Genomic DNA, 21,335 nt, shown 5'->3' with positions numbered 1-21,335 from the left:
AGGAGTTTCTGGTGTTAAAATTCGTACTCTCTCCCTCCCCTGGCTTTGTTAATTTGTCAGCTATTTTTGGTCTTCTTACATCCTCTTCATCGCATTGTAAATATCAGGACATTTGAGTGGTTTTGAATTACCATCTGTTTTATGTTTGTTGGGCTAAGATGGCCAGTGAAAAGAAGCACTGCAGTGATTATAAGGATATAAAATTTGGAATATTAGAATCATCAGAAAATGAGAACATTTGGTTGAGCATTCTGGATAAACATATGATACAATGTCACTGTTGCAATTTGCATGTTTCTGTTAATGCTAACAGGGGTTCTGAGGAGCTCTGATCAATCTGCTTATTGAATATTGCCCCATTGTTTATGGTAAAATGTAAGTTGTATTGGGTTAAAGTGGAATTGACTACAGTACATATGGGTAATTTCTATCAATCTTTCTTTCCAAAAATTCTAGGTTTTCCCAAGACCATATCATGTTGCCTTACCAATACGTCCCTTGTACCAATGTCAATTAAGTTGCGAGTTCCTAGTGATGGTACTGGTGAAATCAGCCAAACAAGCTTCAGCCAGGCCTCAGAGCACAAAAGCATAAATTTGTGGATGAACATCGAATCAGGAGCACGACCTAAGGAATTTACTATAAATCCCAGTGGTGGTAACATTAAGTCCCATGTTGGAAAAGAGATTCAGGTAATAAAATATCACTTAGCCTTCACTTATCTGTATCCATACTGGCACGAACAAAAGACTTTCAATGGAACTTCTGCCAGCTCATGTGAGCATCTGGGCATTGAGATGGAGAATGAAATAACATGGTTTGATTTAACTTGGCTTCTCTTTAAAAAGTTGTACCGTCCTGACTGTAAGTTTCCATTTTATCATACTTTTGAACTATGGTGGATGTGAATTACCTCTTCAGGTTGCCCATTGAATTTTATGTGAAAGAATTAAAAGGAAGTTTTATTGCAGCCCCATTATTATTTGCATTTTTGTCATGAAATCCCACGCTGTGAGCCTGAAAATAATGATATTGATCAGACTCCACACCTGCAGATTTCATCATTCTATAATCATGATTAAAGCTGAAACCATCTATTTTTCTCTGTGAAAGTCTACTCTTCATGGGAGATAATGAAAAGAATAATTTATATTTATGTGTTTAATTTAGCAGTTTGTACATCGAGCAGCCACTTAAGCAGATTAATTGCTCTCATTTCCACCTTTACAAGTGCAAATCATCTCTCGTTTACCTTGTTATGAGCCAGTTTCTAGAATCTACAAAAGAGCGACACGATTTTAAATTGATCCTATCTTTTGATGACATTGTGCATTTCATGTTAATTTATGAGCACAGAATGCCCTCTAAGCAAGGCAATATTATTTCTTAGAGTCACTTGTTACTTGATTGCATGTAGGGTTTTCAAGCAACTTTGCAACAACCCTTTTCAAAAACATACTTCATTATGTTGGTGACTTAGTTAAGAAGTATTCCATATGGTTTTCATGTCAGAATCTCCCTTGTTCTCAACAGTTTTTAACAAATTTGGAGATGTTCACATTTTATTCTTGAGATTTATCAGTAAAGTGCTTGCAAAATACAGGTCCCAGGTGTTATCAAATGAATAGGAGGGAATGAATTCCTACCTCAGCCCGATATTAGTTCAGAGACATGTTGAGAGTTGGAGGAGGGTCCAATATCACAAAGGAAATCTTGAAGAAAATTTAGCACATTTCTCAATAGCTTTTAATCTTTATTTTTCACTCATTCAGTCCAACAGAAAGTGGAATGTTTGATGTGTGTCCCTGATGGGCAGGTACTCCATTTTAGCTGTCAGATGTTGATCACTCAGCCAGCATGATACATTTGCCAAGTTGATGCACCAGTACCGTGACAGTCAAGATGAGAAGATTGCAGAAGGTCTGGTTCTGAGGTGCGGTGTGCTCAGGGGGTCCTGCACCAACCTGTTATGCTTAGTTTTGCACAGTTGGAGCAGGCAAAGAGGCAGTGTGATAAATACTGAAGAGCTGGGCAAATAGATGCACTTACCTGAGGAGGAAGATGAGGGCACCAAGCTGGAGGAAACTTGCCTTGTGGATGACAGACAGGACATGATTGAACACCTAGTTCAGTACGTGCAAGCTGGATGCAGAAGGCCATAATAGATTGTCAAGGTGGGCAGCATGGCTTTGTGGCTTCTGTGCTATTATGCTCTAGGTGAAGTGCACAGTAGCCTCTCAAAGATGGTATGGGCATAAGGGATGCCAGTTTTTTTGGCAGATATCTGTTGAGTGTCAAGCTGTTTTGGAATTGGCTGAAAATGTGTTGCTGGAAAAACGCAGCAGGTCAGGCAGCATCCAAGGAACAGGAGAATCGACATTTCGGGCATCAGCCCTTCTTCAGGAATGAGGAAAGTGTGTCCAGCAGGCTAAGATAAAAGGTAGGGAGGAGGGACTTGGGGGAGGGGCGTTGGGAATGTGATAGGTGGAGGGAGGTCAAGGTGAGGGTAATAGGCTGGAGTGGGGTGGGGGCAGAGAGGTCAGGAAGAAGATTGCAGGTTAGGAAGGCGGTGCTGAGTTCGAGGGATTTGACTGAGACAAGGTGGGGGAGGGGAAATGAGGAAACTGGAGAAATCTGAGTTCATCCCTTGTGCTCTTCCTCCAACTGTCATGTTGCCATGGTCTGGCGATGGAGGAGTCCAAGGACCTGCATGTCCTTGGTGGAGTGGGAGGGGGAGTTGAAGTGTCGGGCTACGGGGTGGTTGGGTTGGTTGGTCCGGGTGTCCCAGAAGTGTTTTCTGAAACGTTCCGCAAGTAGGCAGCCTGTCTCCCCAATGTAGAGGAGGCCACATCGGGTGCAGCGTATGCAGTAAATGATGTGTGTGGAGGTGCAGATGAATTTGTGGTGGATATGGAAGTGTCCCTTGGGGCCTTGGAGGGAAGTGAGGGGGGAGGTGTGGGCGCAAGTTTTGCATTTCTTGCAGTTGCAGGGGAAGGTGCCGGGAGTGGAGGTTGGGTTGGTGGGGGGTGTGGACCTGACGAGGGAGTCACGGAGGGAGTGGTCTTTTCGGAACGCTGATAGAGGAGGGGAGGGAAATATGTCCCTGGTGGTGGGGTCCGTTTGGAGGTGGCGGAAATGACGGTGGATGATACGCTGGACATGGAGGTTGGTGGGGTGGTAGGTAAGGACCAGTGGGGTTCTGTCCTGGTGGCGGTTGGAGGGGCGGAGTTCAAGGGCGGAGGAGCGGAAAGTGGAAGAGATGTGGTGGAGGGCATCGTTGACCACGTCTGGGGGGAAATTGCGGTCTTTGAAGAAGGAGGCCATCTGGGTGGTACAGTTTTGGAACTGGTCCTCCTGGGAGCAGATGCAGTGGAGACGAAGGAATTGGGAATATGGGATGGCGTTTTTACAGGGGGCAGGGTGGGAGGAGGTGTAGTCTAGGTAGCTGTGGTTAGATGGGGTCTGAATCAGACATGAGTGAGGCAGGTGAAGGGAATTAAGTATGATACCACAGGAACTTTGACTAAGCTTTGCGGTGAGAATGTCTCCAAAAAAAATCCACGCAACTCACGTTTTGATGAAAATAGTAGTGTTCAGCCTGACTTAACTTTCACAAAACCATGTTGACTCTGAGTGATTACTTTGGATGTTTCTCAGTGTCCTGCCTTAACATCTAAATGATAACTTTTTCCCAATGACAATTGTTAAGCTAGCTGGCCTATAGATTCCTGCTTTTTGAATCAAGGGAGTTACATTAATTATTTACAAATTTAATAGAACCTTTCCTGCTTGTACGGAACTTTGGAAAATTATCATTAACAATTTGGCTAATGTTTCAGTGGGGTAGTGTGCTGGAAATCAAGCCCTGTTTTTTCTGGGTCCTGATTATGCAGATGTTTCTCCTACTCAATGTTGTCATCTTTCTTCTCAGAAGGCATACTGCTCTTCAGAACTAATCTCATCACCTCTTTGCCTGCTCCAGTTATGTAGCACATTATACAAAGATTATGTGGCAGTTTCTGTTTGAAGTATCCCCCACACTAGTCCAAACATCTCACCATCTGTCTTACAATGGCCCTTGTTGAAGAATGAGTTGCATTGTGTCTGCACTCAGCCTCAGTCAAAGAATTGTTTATATCATCTGCCATCATCTATGGTTGTCGAGTGTAATCCTTGTCTCCCAGCAGCCATTCTTACGAGGTAACTGGTCCTTGAAATGAATCAGGAATCTGAGATTATCAGGGATATGGATGTCATGGCTTTTTCCAGGATAATTAGTACAGACATCTGAGATGTGTTACAGAAGGTGATCAGAGTTGACTGTTTACGGATCGAAAGATTTTTGCATTGTTAAAATCATCTGTAATATGATATGGTACTTTGACTGGCATGTGTACGGTTCATAATACCCTTCCCCTGGGGAAATGAATTATGTTGGCAAAGCCTGTTTCCTGGGCTGGAGCACTGAACTTGTCATGTGGAAATGATATAAAGCAGTGTGATATGACACAAATTATATGTAGGGATCTTACACAGGTCCCAGGAGAAATGATCAAAGGATATGGAAGAAAGCAGGAATAGGCTATTGAGTTGAATGATCAGCCATAATTGTAATGAATGGCTGAGCAGGCTGAAAGGGCTGAATGATCGACTCTTACTGCTATTTTCTATGTTTCTACATAGCAAAATGTCTGCCCGTTTGACTGATTATTGTTGGCAAGCATGACTAGCTGCCTGACTTTGTGTCTATGCTAAAGGCAAGGCAAGACAGAAGTACTGTGAGGTTGCAAGTTCTGAATGAGGTGCTCTTGCACAAAAAAGGCATGGTGAGGATGCTGTGTGCATCCAAATAAGCAATAAGCAATCGAGTATTGAGAGCAAGCTAAGAGTGCAGAGATGCACCCTGCTACGATGCAAGAGATATGTACCTATCCCTGCAAATAAAGTGGTCCAGTAGCAGCATCAGCGTTGCATTGAATTGAAAGGTATCATTGCATTCCAAAGTGCAGTATTGAAGTGATGAACGGTATCATAAGGGAATCGAAGATGTGTCATCAAAATGCAATGAGTCTGATGCAAGCCTCCATAGATGGAGGCAGGTGGTTGCTGCTCTACAGTGTGCCTTGAGGTCAAAATGGATCTTTAAGAAGCAAGTGGTGATTTGGAGCTGCAGATATTCATTCAGACTTGTATATTGACAATTGTCGCCGTCTAGTTTCCAGATTGAGAATAGCAAATTACTTATAAATGAGGAGAGGTTAGGTAATAATGAGATGTAAATGTATGCAAATAGGCTTTTTGCCACTTACGAGTGAGATTCTTGACTTGCTGTTAAAACATTGTGTGGAAAATTAAACTTGATGTGAGAATCTCATTTTCCTGATTTCGCCATATTTTATCACCGGTCTCATCATTGACCAATCATAAGTGGCGGGAAAGATTCCATTCTCCATATCTGTTTTTATTGTTTGAGCTATCTTTCTCACATACTCTAATTTTTCAATTTTTGTTAATTTTTAAATTCTTTTTGTATATATTCTATCAAATTAACTCACATGCCACCCAGCTTTGCATAATTACAGAGGAACCTGGGTTATCCGAAGGACACGAGCAGGGAGTATTTCATTTGGATAATCAAATACCAGATAACTGAATGCTGGAGAACATAGTTTACCCAAACATTGGGACCTTGTGATCTTGCCAGTTAATCTGAAATTCGGATAATCGAATGTCGGATAATCGAATGTTGGATAACATAATTTAGCCAAGCATTGGGATCTTACGATCTTGCTGGTTAATCCAAAATTCAGATTATTGAATGCCGGATAATCGAGGTTCCTCTGTATTTATTTTTCTTTATCTTAAAATCATATACTCGTTTGATACTCTGCAGTGAGGAGCTTACCTTGCCTGTTCCTTATGGGCTCAATTCCATCCTTCACCAACCCTTTACTATTAGAATCATAAAATGTCTACAGTGCAGGCAGAGGCCAATTAACTCACTGAGTCTGCACCAACCCTCAGAAGAGGATCCATCCCCCTCCCCCACCCCACCCCAGCCCCCACTGTATCTCCATAACCACACATTTACTATGATAATCTACCCAACCTGCACATCTTTGGACAGTTGGAGGAAACTGTAGCACCTGGAGGAAATTCTCACAGACATGGGGAGAACATGCAAACTTCACAGGGACAGTCACCCGAAACTGGAATTGCGCTTGGATCCCTGGTGCTTCAGGCTAAAATGTTTTGACACAATATTTACCATTTTTAGCTAACCACAGATGGTGGCTCATCCCCTTGGAATTTTTCTTTCTAATTGGAAAGTATCTATTCTTTGTATTTTGAAATGTTCCCTTGACGTCTGCCTCTGTATCTCTATCCTTTATCCTAATTTGATTTTCACGAGCATTGCTTTCATGCCGTCATAATTATTCTTATTTAAGTTCAGAATACTGTCCTTAGATCCATTTCTCTTTTCTTCTGACTGGATGTAAACTTTAACCACATTAGGGTTTTTGCGACCTAGGACTGTCTTCAGTACAAGGTCATTAATAGTCATCTTTTGCACAATTGCGAATGCTTAGAATAATCTTCTACGAATTGATCCAAATCATGGACGTCGATTAACTTTTCATCTTGGCTACTGTTGACCATCTGCTTTTGACAGATTAAAATCACCCACAATAATTGATGTAACTTTCTGACAAGCTTCCACGATTTGTTCCTTTATAATTACCTCCCATGGTGTGACTACTGTTCAGGGCTTTGTACACCACTATCTTAAGTGACTTCTTTCCTCTATCATTTCTTCTCTTTATACAAACTGCTTCTGAATCCTGCTTTTTTGAACATAGATCATCTCTTTCTCTATTGTTTTAATACCATAATTGTAGGAGCATACCTCTCAACCGGGGACAAAGACTTAGGAGGCAGACAGGATTCAGGCAAGTGGCAGACTTTTATTCAAGCAGAAACTGGTTAATGCAGGGAGAAGGCCAAATGATCTTCCTCACATTGGGCCTTGATGTACAAACATGATTATTCACTTAATTTTTGGCTCAGATCGGAGAAAGATAAAAGACACATTCTGATTTTTGCAGGCAAATTCAACATTTTTATACAACTTCTGTTACAATAATCAAATTGGTTGTGGTTGTGGAGGGTCAGTCATCTCAGCTCCAAGATATCTCTGTAGGAGTCCCTCAGGGTTGTGTCCTAGGCCCAACAATCTTCAGCTGCTTCATCAATGACCTTCCCTCTGTCATAAGGTCAGAAGTGGGGCTGTTTGCAGATGATTGCAGTGTTCAGCACCATTTGTGACTCCTTTAGACAATGAAGCAGTCTGTGCTCAGATGCAACAAGATCTGGACTTGGATCTCGAGACTTGGGCTGAAAGGTGGCAAGTAACATTTGCACCACACAAATGCCAGACAATGACCATCACCAAAAAGAGGCACTCTAACCATCATTCCTTGACATTCAATGGTATTACCATTGCTGAATCTCCCACTGTCAACATCCTTGGGGGATTCGACTGAACTCACCACATAAAAAGTGGCTACAAGAGCAGTTAAGAGACTAGGGATACTGTGGCGAGTAACTCATTTCTGCAACCCTAAAGTCTATCCACCATTTCCAAGGCACAAGCCAGGATTGTGGCGGAATACACCCCACTTGCTTGGATGGGTGCAGCTCCAACAACACTCAAGAAGCTCGACGCCATCCAGGTCAAAGCAATCCACTTGATTGGCACCACATCTACAAACATTCAATCCCTCCACCACCGACACTCAGGAGCAGCAGTGTGTTCTACCTACAAGACGCACTGCAGAAATTCACCAAAGATCCTTAGATAGCACCTTGCAAATCCATGACCACTTGCACCTAGGAGAACAAGGGCAACAGGTACTTGGAAACACCACCACCAGCAAGTTCCCCTCCAACCACCCTGATTTCGAAATATATGGCTGTTCCTTCATAGTCATTGGGTCAAAATCCTGGAATTCACTCCCGACCGGCATTGTGGGTCAATCCACAGCAAGTGGACTGCAGCAATTCAAGAAGATAGCTCATCACCACCTTCTCAAGGGCAAATAAGGATGGGCTATTAATGCAGGCTAGCCAGTGACAACCAAGTCCCACAAATGAATTTAATTTTAAAAATGCAAATACTTCATAGTCACTGTCCTCCCCCTTAATTCCTTCCACCTAATCCTGTAAAACACCTAATCAATGATGAACACCCATGGACAACCCCAGGTTCCCATGGTCTCATGGTATTTAACAAACACTGTAATTGCCAGGCCTTGGGGGATCTTCCTGTTCATCCTATTCATTTGCATGGCTGTAGTCCTTCAGGTCTGTATCAGGCGTGCTTATCTCAAAGGATAGCTTAAATTCTGTTATTCATAGTGCTGCTTTTCTCAAATTTAGTCATTCTTCTTATATTTCCCACTGATCTATTTATATATTTAAAACCACAAAAGACAGTTTTGACTTTTCACTTTAAGATTTGTAATATTGATTTCTGTTTTAAAGTGTAAAGTTATACAACCACTACTAGTAGTAGAGTCAAAGAGAGTTACAGCATGGAAACAGACCCTTCGGTCCAACTCATCCATGCCAACCAGACTTCCTAAATTAATCTGGTCCCATTTGCCAATACTTGGCCCATATCCCACTCAGCCCTTCCCATTCATGTACTCATCCAGATGCCTTCTAAATGTTGTAATACTACCAGCCTCCAACACTTCCTTTGGCAGCTTATTTCACGCACGCACGCACTACCCTTTGCATAAAAAAGAAATGCCCCTTAGGTCCCTTTTAAATCTTTCCCCTCTTCCCCTAAACCTATTCTGGACTCCCCCAACACACGGAAAATACCTTGTCTGTTTACCCTATCCATGCCCCTCATGATTTTATAAACCTCTATAAGGTCACCGTTCAGCCTCTGATGCTCCAGGGAAAACAGCCCTAGCCTATTCAGCCTCTCCATGTAGCTCAAACCCTCCAACCCTGGCAACATCCTTACAAATAGTTTCTGAACCCTTTCAAGTTTCACAACATCCTTCCTGCTTTGTGAATAATAGGCTGTGAGCAATCTATTTTGTTCAGGGAGCAATAGAGGAGATTTCTTGAGGCAAATTAACTTTCACACAATATTTTTTTCTAATCCATGCATTATACTTTGGTTAAGTCTATCTATCCTTTATCGAGTTTTGAGAAGATTCGTAGTTTAGGTTGAAGATCTGGATATAAGTTTGCTCTCTGAGCTGGAAGGTTTGTTTTCAGACGTTTTGTCACCATACTAGGTAACATCATCAGTGAGCCTCCGGTGAAGCTCTGGTGTTATGTCCCCCATTCAATTTATGTGTTTAGGTTTCCTTGGGTTGGTGATGTGATTTCTACTTCTTTTTCTCAGAGGGTGGGAAATGGGGTCCAAACCGATGTTTGTTGATAGAGTTCCATTTGGAATGCCATGCTTCTAGGAATTCTTGTGTGTGTCTCTGTTTGGCTTGTCCTAGAATAGATGTGTTGTCCCAGTCAACAGTAACACCAGTGCTTCACTGGAGGCTCACTGCTGATGTTAACTAGTATGGTGATGAAATGTCCGAAAACAAACCTTCCAGGTCAGCGAGCAAACTTACATCCAGATCTGTCCTTTATGTTAAAAACAACTTCTATGATTACCTGACGAACCTTTAATTGAAGCCTATTTCTTAATATTGTGAGTAGTTTCAAAGAAACAACTATTTACTACAAAATAACTTCAGCTGTTGTCATTACATCTGCTGAGAGAGTTAATCTGGCTGGTTCACAGGCTGAGTCTCACACCTGGTGTTATTCGTTTACTGGATCAATCATCCTTTCATTAATGAAGCCTGGATCAGTCATTTGCATGTCTTTAGTCATCCTCTCATCAAAACTGTTTCAGCTGGTCACTGCACAAGGTTGCTTCACTCTCCTTGGAGTAGCTCTGTTCAAAGTTGCCATTGTATTTCATTTAAAGGCTAAAACAGGCTGTTCATCCTGTTTATCTTTTCAGTCATTTTGTGTCTCAATACTGGGACAAGCTGCTTTGTTTTATTTAATCCTTGTTGGCCATTTTGTGCCTTTCAAACTTGGACCATTTTGGTATAAGCAGGTACGGACCATCTCTACAATAATTAATCTACAAAGCTACCCACAACCATATTCCCAGCTTCCTGACTGTCATCTGCCTTTCAATATTCAGGTCCCAGTCTGTGTTATCCTGTAGCCATATCTTTGTAACAGTTATCAAATCATACTTATTTCTAATTGCACTGTTGGTTCATCTGGTTAATTTTGACACTGCATACATTCAAATACAAAAATTTTGGGTTTATTTTCATATTAATTTTTAAACATTTATTCTTATCTTGATTTACTTAGATTTATACTCTCTATCTCTTTCATTCATGGCCTGTTTATCATTTCCCATATGAATACCTTTCTCTTTTGCCTTGTCTCTGCTTTTTGATTTAAATTTTCCCAGATTTAATCGCTCCCCACCACACCTCCCACATTACTTAATTTAAACCCTCTTTGCTTTGTTAATCACATGCCTTGTAAGAGCATTGGTTCCAGCATGTTTAGGTGTAGATAGTCTCAGTGATACAACCCTCACTTTTCCCATGACTGATGATCATCCAGTCTGCAGCCTCTACTCTCATCCAAACAAGCTGAAAGACCCTCATGCCTGAGAACAAACAACAGTACAGCACAGGAACAGGCCCTTCGGCCCTCCAAGCCTGTACTGACACATTTTTTTCCTTCCATACTAAAACTGTCTTCACTTACAAGATTTGTATCCCTCTATGCCCTTCCTATTCATGTATTCATCTAGGTGTTTCTTGAATGCAGATATTATGTTTGCTTCCATCATCATCTCTGGCAGTGTGTTCCAGGCAAGAACCACCCTTCGTGTGAAAAACCTGCCCCTCGCAGCTAGAACCTGTATCCCCTAGAAAAAGCCTCATACTTTCCAGTCAATCCATGCCATTCACAATCTTAAAAACTTCTATTAGGTCGCCCCTCAACCTCTTGTGTTCCAGTGAAAACAAACCCAGTCTATGTAACCTTTCTTCATAGCAAAAATCTCCCATACCAGACAATATCCTGGTAAACCTTCTCACTACCCTCTCCAGAACATCCACATCCTTCTGGTAGTGTGGTGACCAGAACTGTACACAATATTCCAAGTGCGGTCTAACTAAAGTTCTATAAAGCTGCAACATAACTTGTTATACTCAGTGCCCCTTCCATTAAAGACAAGCATGCCATAGACCTGTTTTACTAGCTTATCTATATGCGCTGCCACCATTGATGATCTGTGGATCTGCACGCCCAGATCCCTCTGCATATCAATTCACCTAAGTCTTCTATCATTCACTGTATAATTTCCACCTGTCCTCGACATTCCAAAACGCATCCCCTCACATTCGTCCAGATTAAACTCCATACGCTTTATTTTCTGCCTATGCCTCCATCTGATCTATATCCTGCTGTATCCTCTGACAATCCTCCTCACTATCTGCAACTCCCCCAATGTTTGTACGGTCTGCAAACTTACTAATTAGACCAGTTATATTTTCCTCCAAATCATTAATGTAGATCATGAACAGTAGAGGCCGGGTTGACAACTGCCAAAGTTGAAGCTCCTGCACTCCTGCCTTCTGGGTCCCCTTACTTACTTCACTCATAAGCACGCTCTCCTTTCCTTGACCAATGATCACAACTGAAGAACCTATCCCAAGAGGTGAGGTCATCTCTTGGAATAAGAATACATCACTTCACTCTTCTCTGAAATAAAATTTTACCTATCATCCATCTACCCATTTCACCAATTTATCTAGTCTGCCATTATCACCAGTCTGTTCTCTTCTCACTGTTTTTTCTCTTCTTAGAATGCCCCTTATACTCTGTATCACAACCATCTTCTCTTTGAAGGTTTTAGATTGTTCAATTACTTGATTAACCTGGGGGTAATTCTTCTGAATTCAGTTCAGCATGAGGAACCATTCCCACTGCTAGAACACACCAGCCAGCCATGGATGAGAGTGCTCACTGCCAGTGTGTGCTTAGAAATATAAGTGTGTCCTTAAATTGCACCTATCTCCAGAAACATTTTAAACTTTTTCTTAAATTTATTTTATTTGTGCAAGACAATACCTTAACCTTATTTGACAATCCAATACACTTCAGTTGAAGCAGTTTATCCTGCTTTATCCTCTTGTTCTTAATTTTGAGTTTATGAATAATTAGATTGCCATTTGAGTTTGGTGGGATGTAAATGGGATGTAAACGGGATGGCTTGACAACTCCATCAATGATATATCACAGCCTGTATTCAGTTCAAACAGAATACCTTGTGTGATATACAACTGCTGACAGGTTTGAGAGCATCCATTTTGCACATTGCCTATGTGATATTTCACTCTTTTGAATGTTTAGATATTGTGAACCATTTGTCCTAATCAACTTTGCCAGTTCCCTCTATAGTTTCACATAGGTACCCCAAAAGTCTATTTTTCAAGGAAGGTTAATACCAGCTTTCTTAACGTTTCTATGAATCTAATTTCTCTAACTTGTAATTATACTTTTTGACTCTAGCTCCAAATATTAAAAGTAGATTTAGTTAATTTATAGGAGAATTGCATGAAGAAGACCAAATGGACCTGACTGTAATCATGTTCAACACCACTGCAATCTCTTTTGATTTGCACACTCTCTCTTTGATAATAGCAACCGATCTATTTTACTTTTTCAAAAGCCAAGTACTTCACTGACAGTTTGATCGATGTATTCATAATAATCTAATGCTTTTTTTCATGACCATGGCCTGTCCAATTTAATGCATGCCCTTCTTTCGCTTTCTTGCTTCCATACTAATTATTTTCCACTTATCCAGGTTGAGCTTTATTTATCCAGCATTTGGTTCAGTTACCTAAAACCTAAGTTTATTGTTCTTCATTGCTTGAGTTGACCTCTATTTAAGTACTAGAAATTTAAAGATTTTGCTCATAATGACCTAATCTAGGGATCATTATCTATGAATAATTAATAATGACCTTATTCATTTCTCATATCATTGCACGTGGTTGGTCTGTCTTAACCACCTGAGATATTTTTATACTGTTGCATTTTTGCTATGGTTGCCCTTTTTAAAAAAATGTTATTGTATGGGTTGTGGGTGTCACTGGCATGACCAACATTTGCTGCCCATCCATAGCTAACCTTGAATGGATTGGCTTTCTCGGCCATTTCAGAGGGAAGCTAAGAGTCAAATGCATGACTGTGGGTTTGGGGTCATGCATAAGCCAAATCAAGTAAAAACTGCAGATTTCTTTCACTGAAGGATGTTAATATGCCAAATGGCTATTTATGACGATTGACGATGGTTACATTAATACAAACTGAAACAAAGAACTACAAATGCTGGCGATCTGAAACAAAACAAATTCCTGGTGAAACTCAGCAGGTCTGGAAGCATCTGTGGGATGAAAGCAGAGTTATCATTTCGAGTCTGATGACTCTTGATCAGAACTGATAATGGCTAGGAAAATTTGGTGTTTATATTAATGATTGGGGTGGGGAGTTGGGAAAGTGGTGAATGGGCAGGTGGAGCCTGAGTCAAGATGGGGAGATATGTAAAGGGTAGGTAGACAAGAGGGTTGATAGTAGCTGAAAATATGTTGCTGGAAAAGCGCAGCAGGTCAGGCAGCATCCAAGGAGCAGGAGAATTGACGTTTCAGGCATGAGCCCTTCTTCAGGAATGAGGAGTGTGTGCCAAGCAGGCTAAGATAAAAGGTAGGGAGAAGGAACTTGGGGGAGGGGCATTGGAAATGTAATAGGTGGAAGGAGGTTAAGGTGAGGGTGATAGGCTGGAGTGGGGATGGGGGCGGAGAGGTTAGGAAGAAGATTGCAGGTTAGGAAAGTGGTGCTGAGTTCGACGGTTGGGACTGAGACAAGGTGGGGGGAGGGGAAATGAGGAAACTGGAGAAATCTGCATTCATCCCTTGTGGTTGGAGGGTTCCTAGGCGGAAGATGAGGCGCTCTTCCTCCAGTCGTTGTGTAGGCTTTAATGTGTTTGAGAGACAGAAGGTCCCCACTAAACTGTACAGAACATCTATGACCAGGTTATTGGAGAGTTAGCTCTGCTTGAATGTGAAAGTTGTACTTTCTCCCCACCCCCACCCTCCTCCTCTCATTTATCTCTCCACCCTTCAGGCTCTCGGCCTGTATTCCTGATGAAGGGCTTATGCCCGAAACGTCGATTCTTCTGTTCCTTTGATGCTGCCTGACCTGCTGCGCTTTTCCAGCAACACATTTTTAAGCTCTGATCTCCAGCATCTGCAATCCTCACTTTCTCCTTTTTTTTACATTGTCAGGTAGATGCCCGTATTGTAGCTTTACTGAACAACTTGGTTTGGGATGTTGTTTCTTCTGGATTACATTTTTAATACTAATGCTGGGATGCATTGACAGCTCTTGCCCTATCCAGTGCCATAAATTATGAACTGCTAACATAATGAATTCCAACATGGTACCACCCACTTCACAAAGAGCTGTTACTGTTTTGGGGCATATCAGCAATGATGTGAGAAAATTAACTAAAAATTGTGAACTGTCTCATTCAGAACTTACTGAAATGGAACCAACTGTAAAATATCTTACACTAACAAACTACATTCATAACTGGACATTTGGGTATTTGCCTGCGTTAACACCTGTTACTAGCTACTCAGTAACCTAACCTCACTCACCACGCAAGTTGAGACTCTTAACTATTCTAACACTTTATAACTGTTTCTGTCTTTTCTATAAAGAGATCCAAAGAAGCCACTTTCAGACATATCATATGAAATATTTTTGCTCTGTAAAATATGCAGTCCCTAAAGCGGGACTCATTAGGTAATGGACTTTTTTTGCCGTCCAAAGTTGATGGGCCGAAGGACATCTTCTAAACTGAATGGTTCATGATTCTAATCATACAAATTATAAAAAGTCATTTATTTTGCTTTAATTTAGTTTGTATTAATGGCATTCCCTTTCACCTTAACCCAATATATTGTAACAATCATCCAGTGTACATTAACTAATATCCTTCAAATTTCACTCCATCTGTTAAAGTAGATTTATTTCAACCAATATGATTATGACCCTAGCAAGACCTAAAGTGAATAGCAGCATTGTGCTTTCTGGGTTCTAGCCCTCCTTGTCAATCTCAATAGGCAAAATCTTTTAGAATATCACATATTGCCAATTTAATGTGTACACCCTTACACATTCCCCCCCCGCCCCCCCCCCCCTCCAATTTCATATCGAAAATTACGGTACATTTACAATCATGATCATAAATGGTTAAACTGTCATACATTTGTTACAGCACAGAAGACAGTCTATCACTGAGCCTATGCCATCTCTCGAATCTTCCCAATCTTTGCTCTATCCAGTGGTCCTGCAAATTTATTTCTTTCAAGTGACCATTTAATTTCTCTTTGAAGTGATTGAGCATCACTCTTTCCATCATCCTCATGGGCAGGTGCACATTGTAGATCTGAATTGGCAGCCTTTGGTCTGAGTGAGCATTATCCATCCCCAACAGTAAAAAAGTTGGAAAATTCTTTTGAATAGAATGTATGAGTCTATGACCAATGGGAACCTAAGGTCATTTGAGAGAAATACAAACATATCTAGTGATGAGTAACCTTCTTCTCAGCTGTTAATCCATTTGTGACTTAAGTACTCTTCAGAAAACCTCTAGCTCTTATTAAAAGATACTGTACTAATAATTTCTGAGAATTCTTTATATTACCAGTGGTTTCTTACAGAAGAAATTTAATTTTTGAGAGTTCTCTTGTGAGGTTGGTGGCAACCTGTATCTATTTATATATATTAGAAATTGGAGTTGGGTATCTCAGTAGAAAACAGGCAAACTGAATTTAAGCAATAATATTACATCTCAATAATATTACTATTCAACATATGAAAGGATATTAGTCGAAGCAAATTTTATAGGAGTGAAATTGATCTTCAGTCATATTGCAGAACAGCAATAGTGAATCAAAGCCTGTTTTAACAGCTTTTAAGTTGAATCTATTACCATCAAAAATGCTAAAATATCTCCAGAGTAAAGGTGAGAGTCACCACTGAGCTTGATGCTACAAGCAGTAGGAATCTGTGATTCCTGACTTTCAAAATAGAATGACTGAGTTTTCGAAAATGCAGGGAAAATTGAATCTGCATTCTATTACAGCAGTTTAATGCACAGTTTTCTTTATTTAAGTTTTTTTTACAAAACCAGAAATTCTGAAGAAACCTCAATAGGACTGGTAGAATGTATGAAGAGATAACAAAGTTAATATTTCAGGGCTAGTGACCCTTTTTCAGAACACTGCACCCGAAACGTTAACTCTGCTTTCTCTCCACAGACACTGCCAAACCTCCTGAGTTTTTTCCGCAATTTCTATTTTGTTTCTGATTTCCAGCATCTTTTTAAAAATTATTTTACATTATTTTGTTTTGCCACCTGAACAATTACAATGCCTCCCAAAAACAAAATAAACATTTCACTCTGTCTTTCCTCGACTGAAAACAGTTTCTCTTTTTTAACCAAAATAGTCAAGAATGCACTGACTCCATGATTATAAAGAGCTTTTATCATGCTTCTGAAGATGGAAGAATTTGAGGAGTTGGTGAAAAGATATAAACTAGGAATTTATTTTTGCATGGGAGACTAGTAACATTTTTCTACTCTCGAAAACTGTAATGTTCTATATATTCTTGGCTTTATGGAGTGGAATTAAGAAACTGTGAATTTAAATAGAGCTCCCTCTACTCTTCGTCAATGACTTGATTTTAACAAAAAACAAAGAAAATTATAGCACAGGAACAGGCCCTTCGCCCTCCAAGTCTGCACCGATCCAAATCCTTTATCTAAAACTGTCACCTGTTTTATAAGGGTCTGATTTCCCAATCATGTATCTGTCAAGATACACTTTAAGTGATACTACTGTGCCCACCTCTACCACCTCTGATAGCAATGTGTTCCAGGCACCCACCACCCTCTGCATAAAAGAACTTTCCACGCTTATGTCACCTAAACTTTTCCCCTCTCACTTTGAACTCGTGACTCCTAGTAATTGAATCCCCCATTCTGGGAAAAAGCTTCTTGCTGTCCACCTTGTCTCTACCTCTCATGATTTTGTGGACTTCAGTCAGGTCAGGTCCCCCCTCAACTTCCGTCTTTCTAATGAATATAATCCTAATCTACTCAACCTCTGTTCATAACTAAGGCCCTCCATACCAGGCAACATCCTGGTGAACCTCCTCTGCACCCTCTCCCAAGCATCCACATCCTTTTGGTAATGAGGCGCCCAGAACTGTACACAGTATTCCAAATGTGGTCGAAACAAAGTCTTGTACAACCGTAACATGACCTGCCAACTCTTGTAGGAGAAAGTGAGGACTGCAGATGCTGGAGATCAGAGCTGAAAATGTGTTGCTGGAAAAGCGCAGCAGGTCCTGCTCCTTGGATGCTGCCTGACCTGCTGCGCTTTTCCAGCAACACATTTTCAGCTCTGCCAACTCTTGTACTCAATATCCCATCTGATGAAGGAAAGCATGCCGTATGCCTTCTTGACCACTCTATTGACTTGCGTTGCCACCTTCAGGGAATAATGAACGTGAGCACCCAGATTTTCCCCAGGACTTTTCCATTTACTTATAGTTCGTTCTTGAATTGGATCTGCCAAAATGCATCACCATGCATTTGCCCGGATTGAACTCTACCTGCCATTTCATTGCCCAACTCACTAATCTATCTATATTCTGCTGTATTCTCTGACGGTCCCTTTCACTATCTGCTACTCCACCAATCTTAGTGTCATCTGCAAACTTGCTAATCAGACCACCTATACCTTCCTCCAAATCATTTATGTATATCACAAACAACAGTGGTCCCAGCACGATCCCTATTGTTCGATTCCAGCCTTGGGTGCCTCTGTGTGGAGTTTGGGTGCTCCTACGGTCCAAAGATGTGCAAGGTCAGGTGAATTGGCCAAGCTAAATTGCCCATAGTGTTCAGGGATGTGTAGGTTAGGTTCATTAGTCAAGGGAAATTTAGAATAATGAGTCTGGGTGGGATACTCAGAGTGGCACGGTGGCTCAGTGGTTAGCACGGCTGCCTTACAGCACCAGGGTCCCAGGTTCAATTCCAGCCTTGGGTAGCTGTCTATGTGGAGTTTGTACCTTCTCCCTGTGTCTCCATGGATTTTCTCCCACGGTCGAAAGATGTGCAGGTCAGGTGCATTGGCAATGCTAAATTGCCCACAGTGTTCGGTGCATTAGTCAGAGGGAAGTGGGGCTGGGTAGGGTTACTCTTTGGAGGGTCGGTGTGGACTTGTTGGGCCGAAGGGCCTGTTTCCACACTGTAGGGAATCTAAACTAAAAAAACTTCCCAGCTCAGTGAACATACCCATAACTACGACAACTGGGGCCTGAGCTACAAATCTTTACACAAACCTCGAACAAGTTTTACTACCTGAGCCATCCAAGATTTACACATGAACAGTCTTTGACTTTAGTACTGTCTCTTCAGATTCTGGATTAGTGGTGCTGGAAGAGCACAGCAGTTCAGGCAGCATCCAACAAACAGCGAAATCGAAGTTTAGGGCAAAAGCCCTTCATCAGGAATAAAGGCAGTGAGCCTGAAGCGTGGAGAGATAAGCGAGAGGAGGGTTGGGGTGGGGAGAGAGTAGCATAGAGTACAATGGGTGAGTGGGGGAGGAGATGAAGGTGATAGGTCAAGGAGGAGAGGGTGGAGTGGATAGGTGGAAAAGGAGATAGGCAGGTCGGACAGGTCCGGACAAGTCAAGGAGACAGTGCTGAGCTGGAAGTTTGAAACTAGGCTGAGGTGGGGGAAGGGGAAATGAGGAAGCTGTTGAAGTCCACATTGATGCCCTGGGGTTGAAGTGTTCCGAGGCGGAAGATGAGGCGTTCTTCCTCCAGGCGTCTGGTGGTGAGGGAGCGGCAGTGAAGGAGGCCCAGGACCTCCATGTCCTCGGCAGAGTGGGAGGGGGAGTTGAAATGTTGGGCCACGGGGCGGTTTGGTTGATTGGTGTGTGTGTGCTGGAGATGTTCCCTAAAGCGCTCTGCTAGGAGGCGCCCAGTCTCCCCAATGTAGAGGAGACCACATCGGGAGCAACAGATACAATAAATGATATTAGTGGATGTGCAGGTAAAACTTTGATGATGTGGAAGGCTCCTTTAGGGCCTTGGATAGAGGTGAGGGAGGAGGTGTGGGCACAGGTTTTACAGTTGCTGCGGTGGCAGGGGAAAGTGCCAGAATGGGAGGGTGGGTCGTAGGGGGGTGTGGACCTGACCAGGTAGTCACGGAGGGAACGGTCTTTGCGTAAGGCGGAAAGGGGTGGGGAGGGAAATATATCCTGGTGGTGAGGTCTTTTTGGAGGTGGCGGAAATGTCGGCGGATGATTTGGTTTATGCGAAGGTTTGTAGGGTGGAAGGTGAGCACCAGGGGCGTTCTGTCGTTGTTACGGTTGGAGGGGTGGGGTCTGAGGGCGGAGATGCGGGATGTGGGCGAGATGCGTTGGAGGGCATCTTTAACCACGTGGGAAGGGAAATTGCGGTCTCTAAAGAAGGAGGCCATCTGGTGTGATCTATGGTGGAACTGGTCCTCCTGGGAGCAGATCCGGCGGAGGCGGAGAAATTGGGAATACGGGATGGCATTTTTGCAAGAGATAGGGTGGGAAGGATAAGCCAGCGGATAAAGGAGGCACAGTGGTAGTCTGGCGCACTGACCTCTACACCGCTGAAGCCAAACGCCAACTCGAGGACACCTCTTCCTACTGCCCCCTCGACTATGACCCCACCCCCCATCACCAAACCATCATCTCCCAGACCTCATCACCTCAGGAGATCTCCCACCCACAGCTTCCAACGTCATAGTCCGGGAACCCCGCACTGCCCGGTTCTACCTCCTTCCCAAGATCCACAAGCCCGACCACCCTGGCCGACCCATTGTCTCAGCATGCTCCTGCCCCACTGAACTCATCTCTACCTACCTCGACACTATCCTATCCCCCCAGTCCAGAAACTCCCCACATATGTTTGAGACACCACCCACGCCCTCATCCTCCTCCAAGACTTCTGTTTCCCCGGCTCCCAACGCCTCATCTTCACCATGGATATCTAATCCCTCTACACCTCCATCCGCCATGACCAGGGCCTCCAAGCCCTCAGTTTTTTCCTCTCCCGACGTCCCCTTCCACTGACACTCTCATTCGTTTGGCCAAACTGGTCCTCACCCTTAACAATTTCTCCTTTGAATACTCCCACTTCCTCCAGACCAAAGGCGTAGCCATGGGCACACGTATGGGCCCCAGCTATGCCTGTCTCTTTGTTGGCTATGTAGAACTGTTGATCTTCCGTAATTACACCGGCGCCACTCCCCACCTCTTCCTCCGCTACATTGATGACTGTATTGGTGCCACCTCGTGCTCCCGCGAGGAGGTTGAGCAATTCATCAACTTCACCAACACAGGCAGGTAGTACTGAGGAAGTGGGGAGGCTACAGAAGGATCTAGACAGGTTGGGAGAGTGGTCCAGGAAATGGCTGATGGAATTTAACGTGAGCAAGTGCGAGGTCTTGCACTTTGGCAAAAAGAATATAGGAATGGACTACTTTCTAAATGGTGAGAAACTTAATAAAGCCAAAGCACAAAGGGATCTGGGAGTGCTAGTCGAGGATTCTCTAAAGGTAAACATGCAGGTTGAGTCTGTGATTAAGAAAGTGAATGCAATGTTGTCTCTTATCTCAAGAGGGTTGGAATATAAAAGCAGAGATGTACTACTAAGACTTTATAAAGCTCTGGTTAGGCCCCATTTGGAGTACTGTGTCCAGTTTTGGTCCCCACACCTCAGGAAGGACATACTGGCACTGGAACGTGTCCAGCGGAGATTCACACGGATGATCCCTGGAATGGCAGGTCTAGCATATGAGGAACGGCTGAGGATACTGGGATTGTATTCGTTGGAGTTTAGAAGATTAAGGGGAGATCTAATAGAGACGTACAAAATAATACATGGCTTTGAAAAGGTGGATGCTAGAAAATTGTTTCTGTTAGGCGAGGAGACTAGGACCCGTGGACACAGCCTTAGAATTAGAGGGGGTCATTTCAGAACGGAAATGCGGAGACATTTCTTCAGCCAGAGAGTGGTGGGCCTGTGGAATTCATTGCCACGGAGTGCAGTGGAAGCCGGGACGCTAAATGTCTTCAAGGCCGAGA

General features: G+C 42.6%; 1 protein-coding gene across 1 annotated transcript in view; it reads left to right on the top strand.

Annotated features, from left to right (window-relative positions):
• The window catches only part of hydin (HYDIN axonemal central pair apparatus protein), an 869,275-nt gene that overhangs the window by 370,745 nt on the left and 477,195 nt on the right, over positions 1 to 21,335 (top strand). Inside the window, exon 14 of the mRNA XM_072547579.1 lies at positions 457 to 692. Within this exon, the coding sequence (XP_072403680.1) occupies positions 457 to 692 (236 nt within the window). The remainder of the gene's footprint in view (positions 1 to 456; positions 693 to 21,335) is intronic.

Source organism: Chiloscyllium punctatum, chromosome 26, assembly GCF_047496795.1.
Source record: "Chiloscyllium punctatum isolate Juve2018m chromosome 26, sChiPun1.3, whole genome shotgun sequence".
Taxonomy (NCBI): domain Eukaryota; kingdom Metazoa; phylum Chordata; class Chondrichthyes; order Orectolobiformes; family Hemiscylliidae; genus Chiloscyllium; species Chiloscyllium punctatum.
This window is presented reverse-complemented; position numbering and strand designations above follow the sequence as displayed.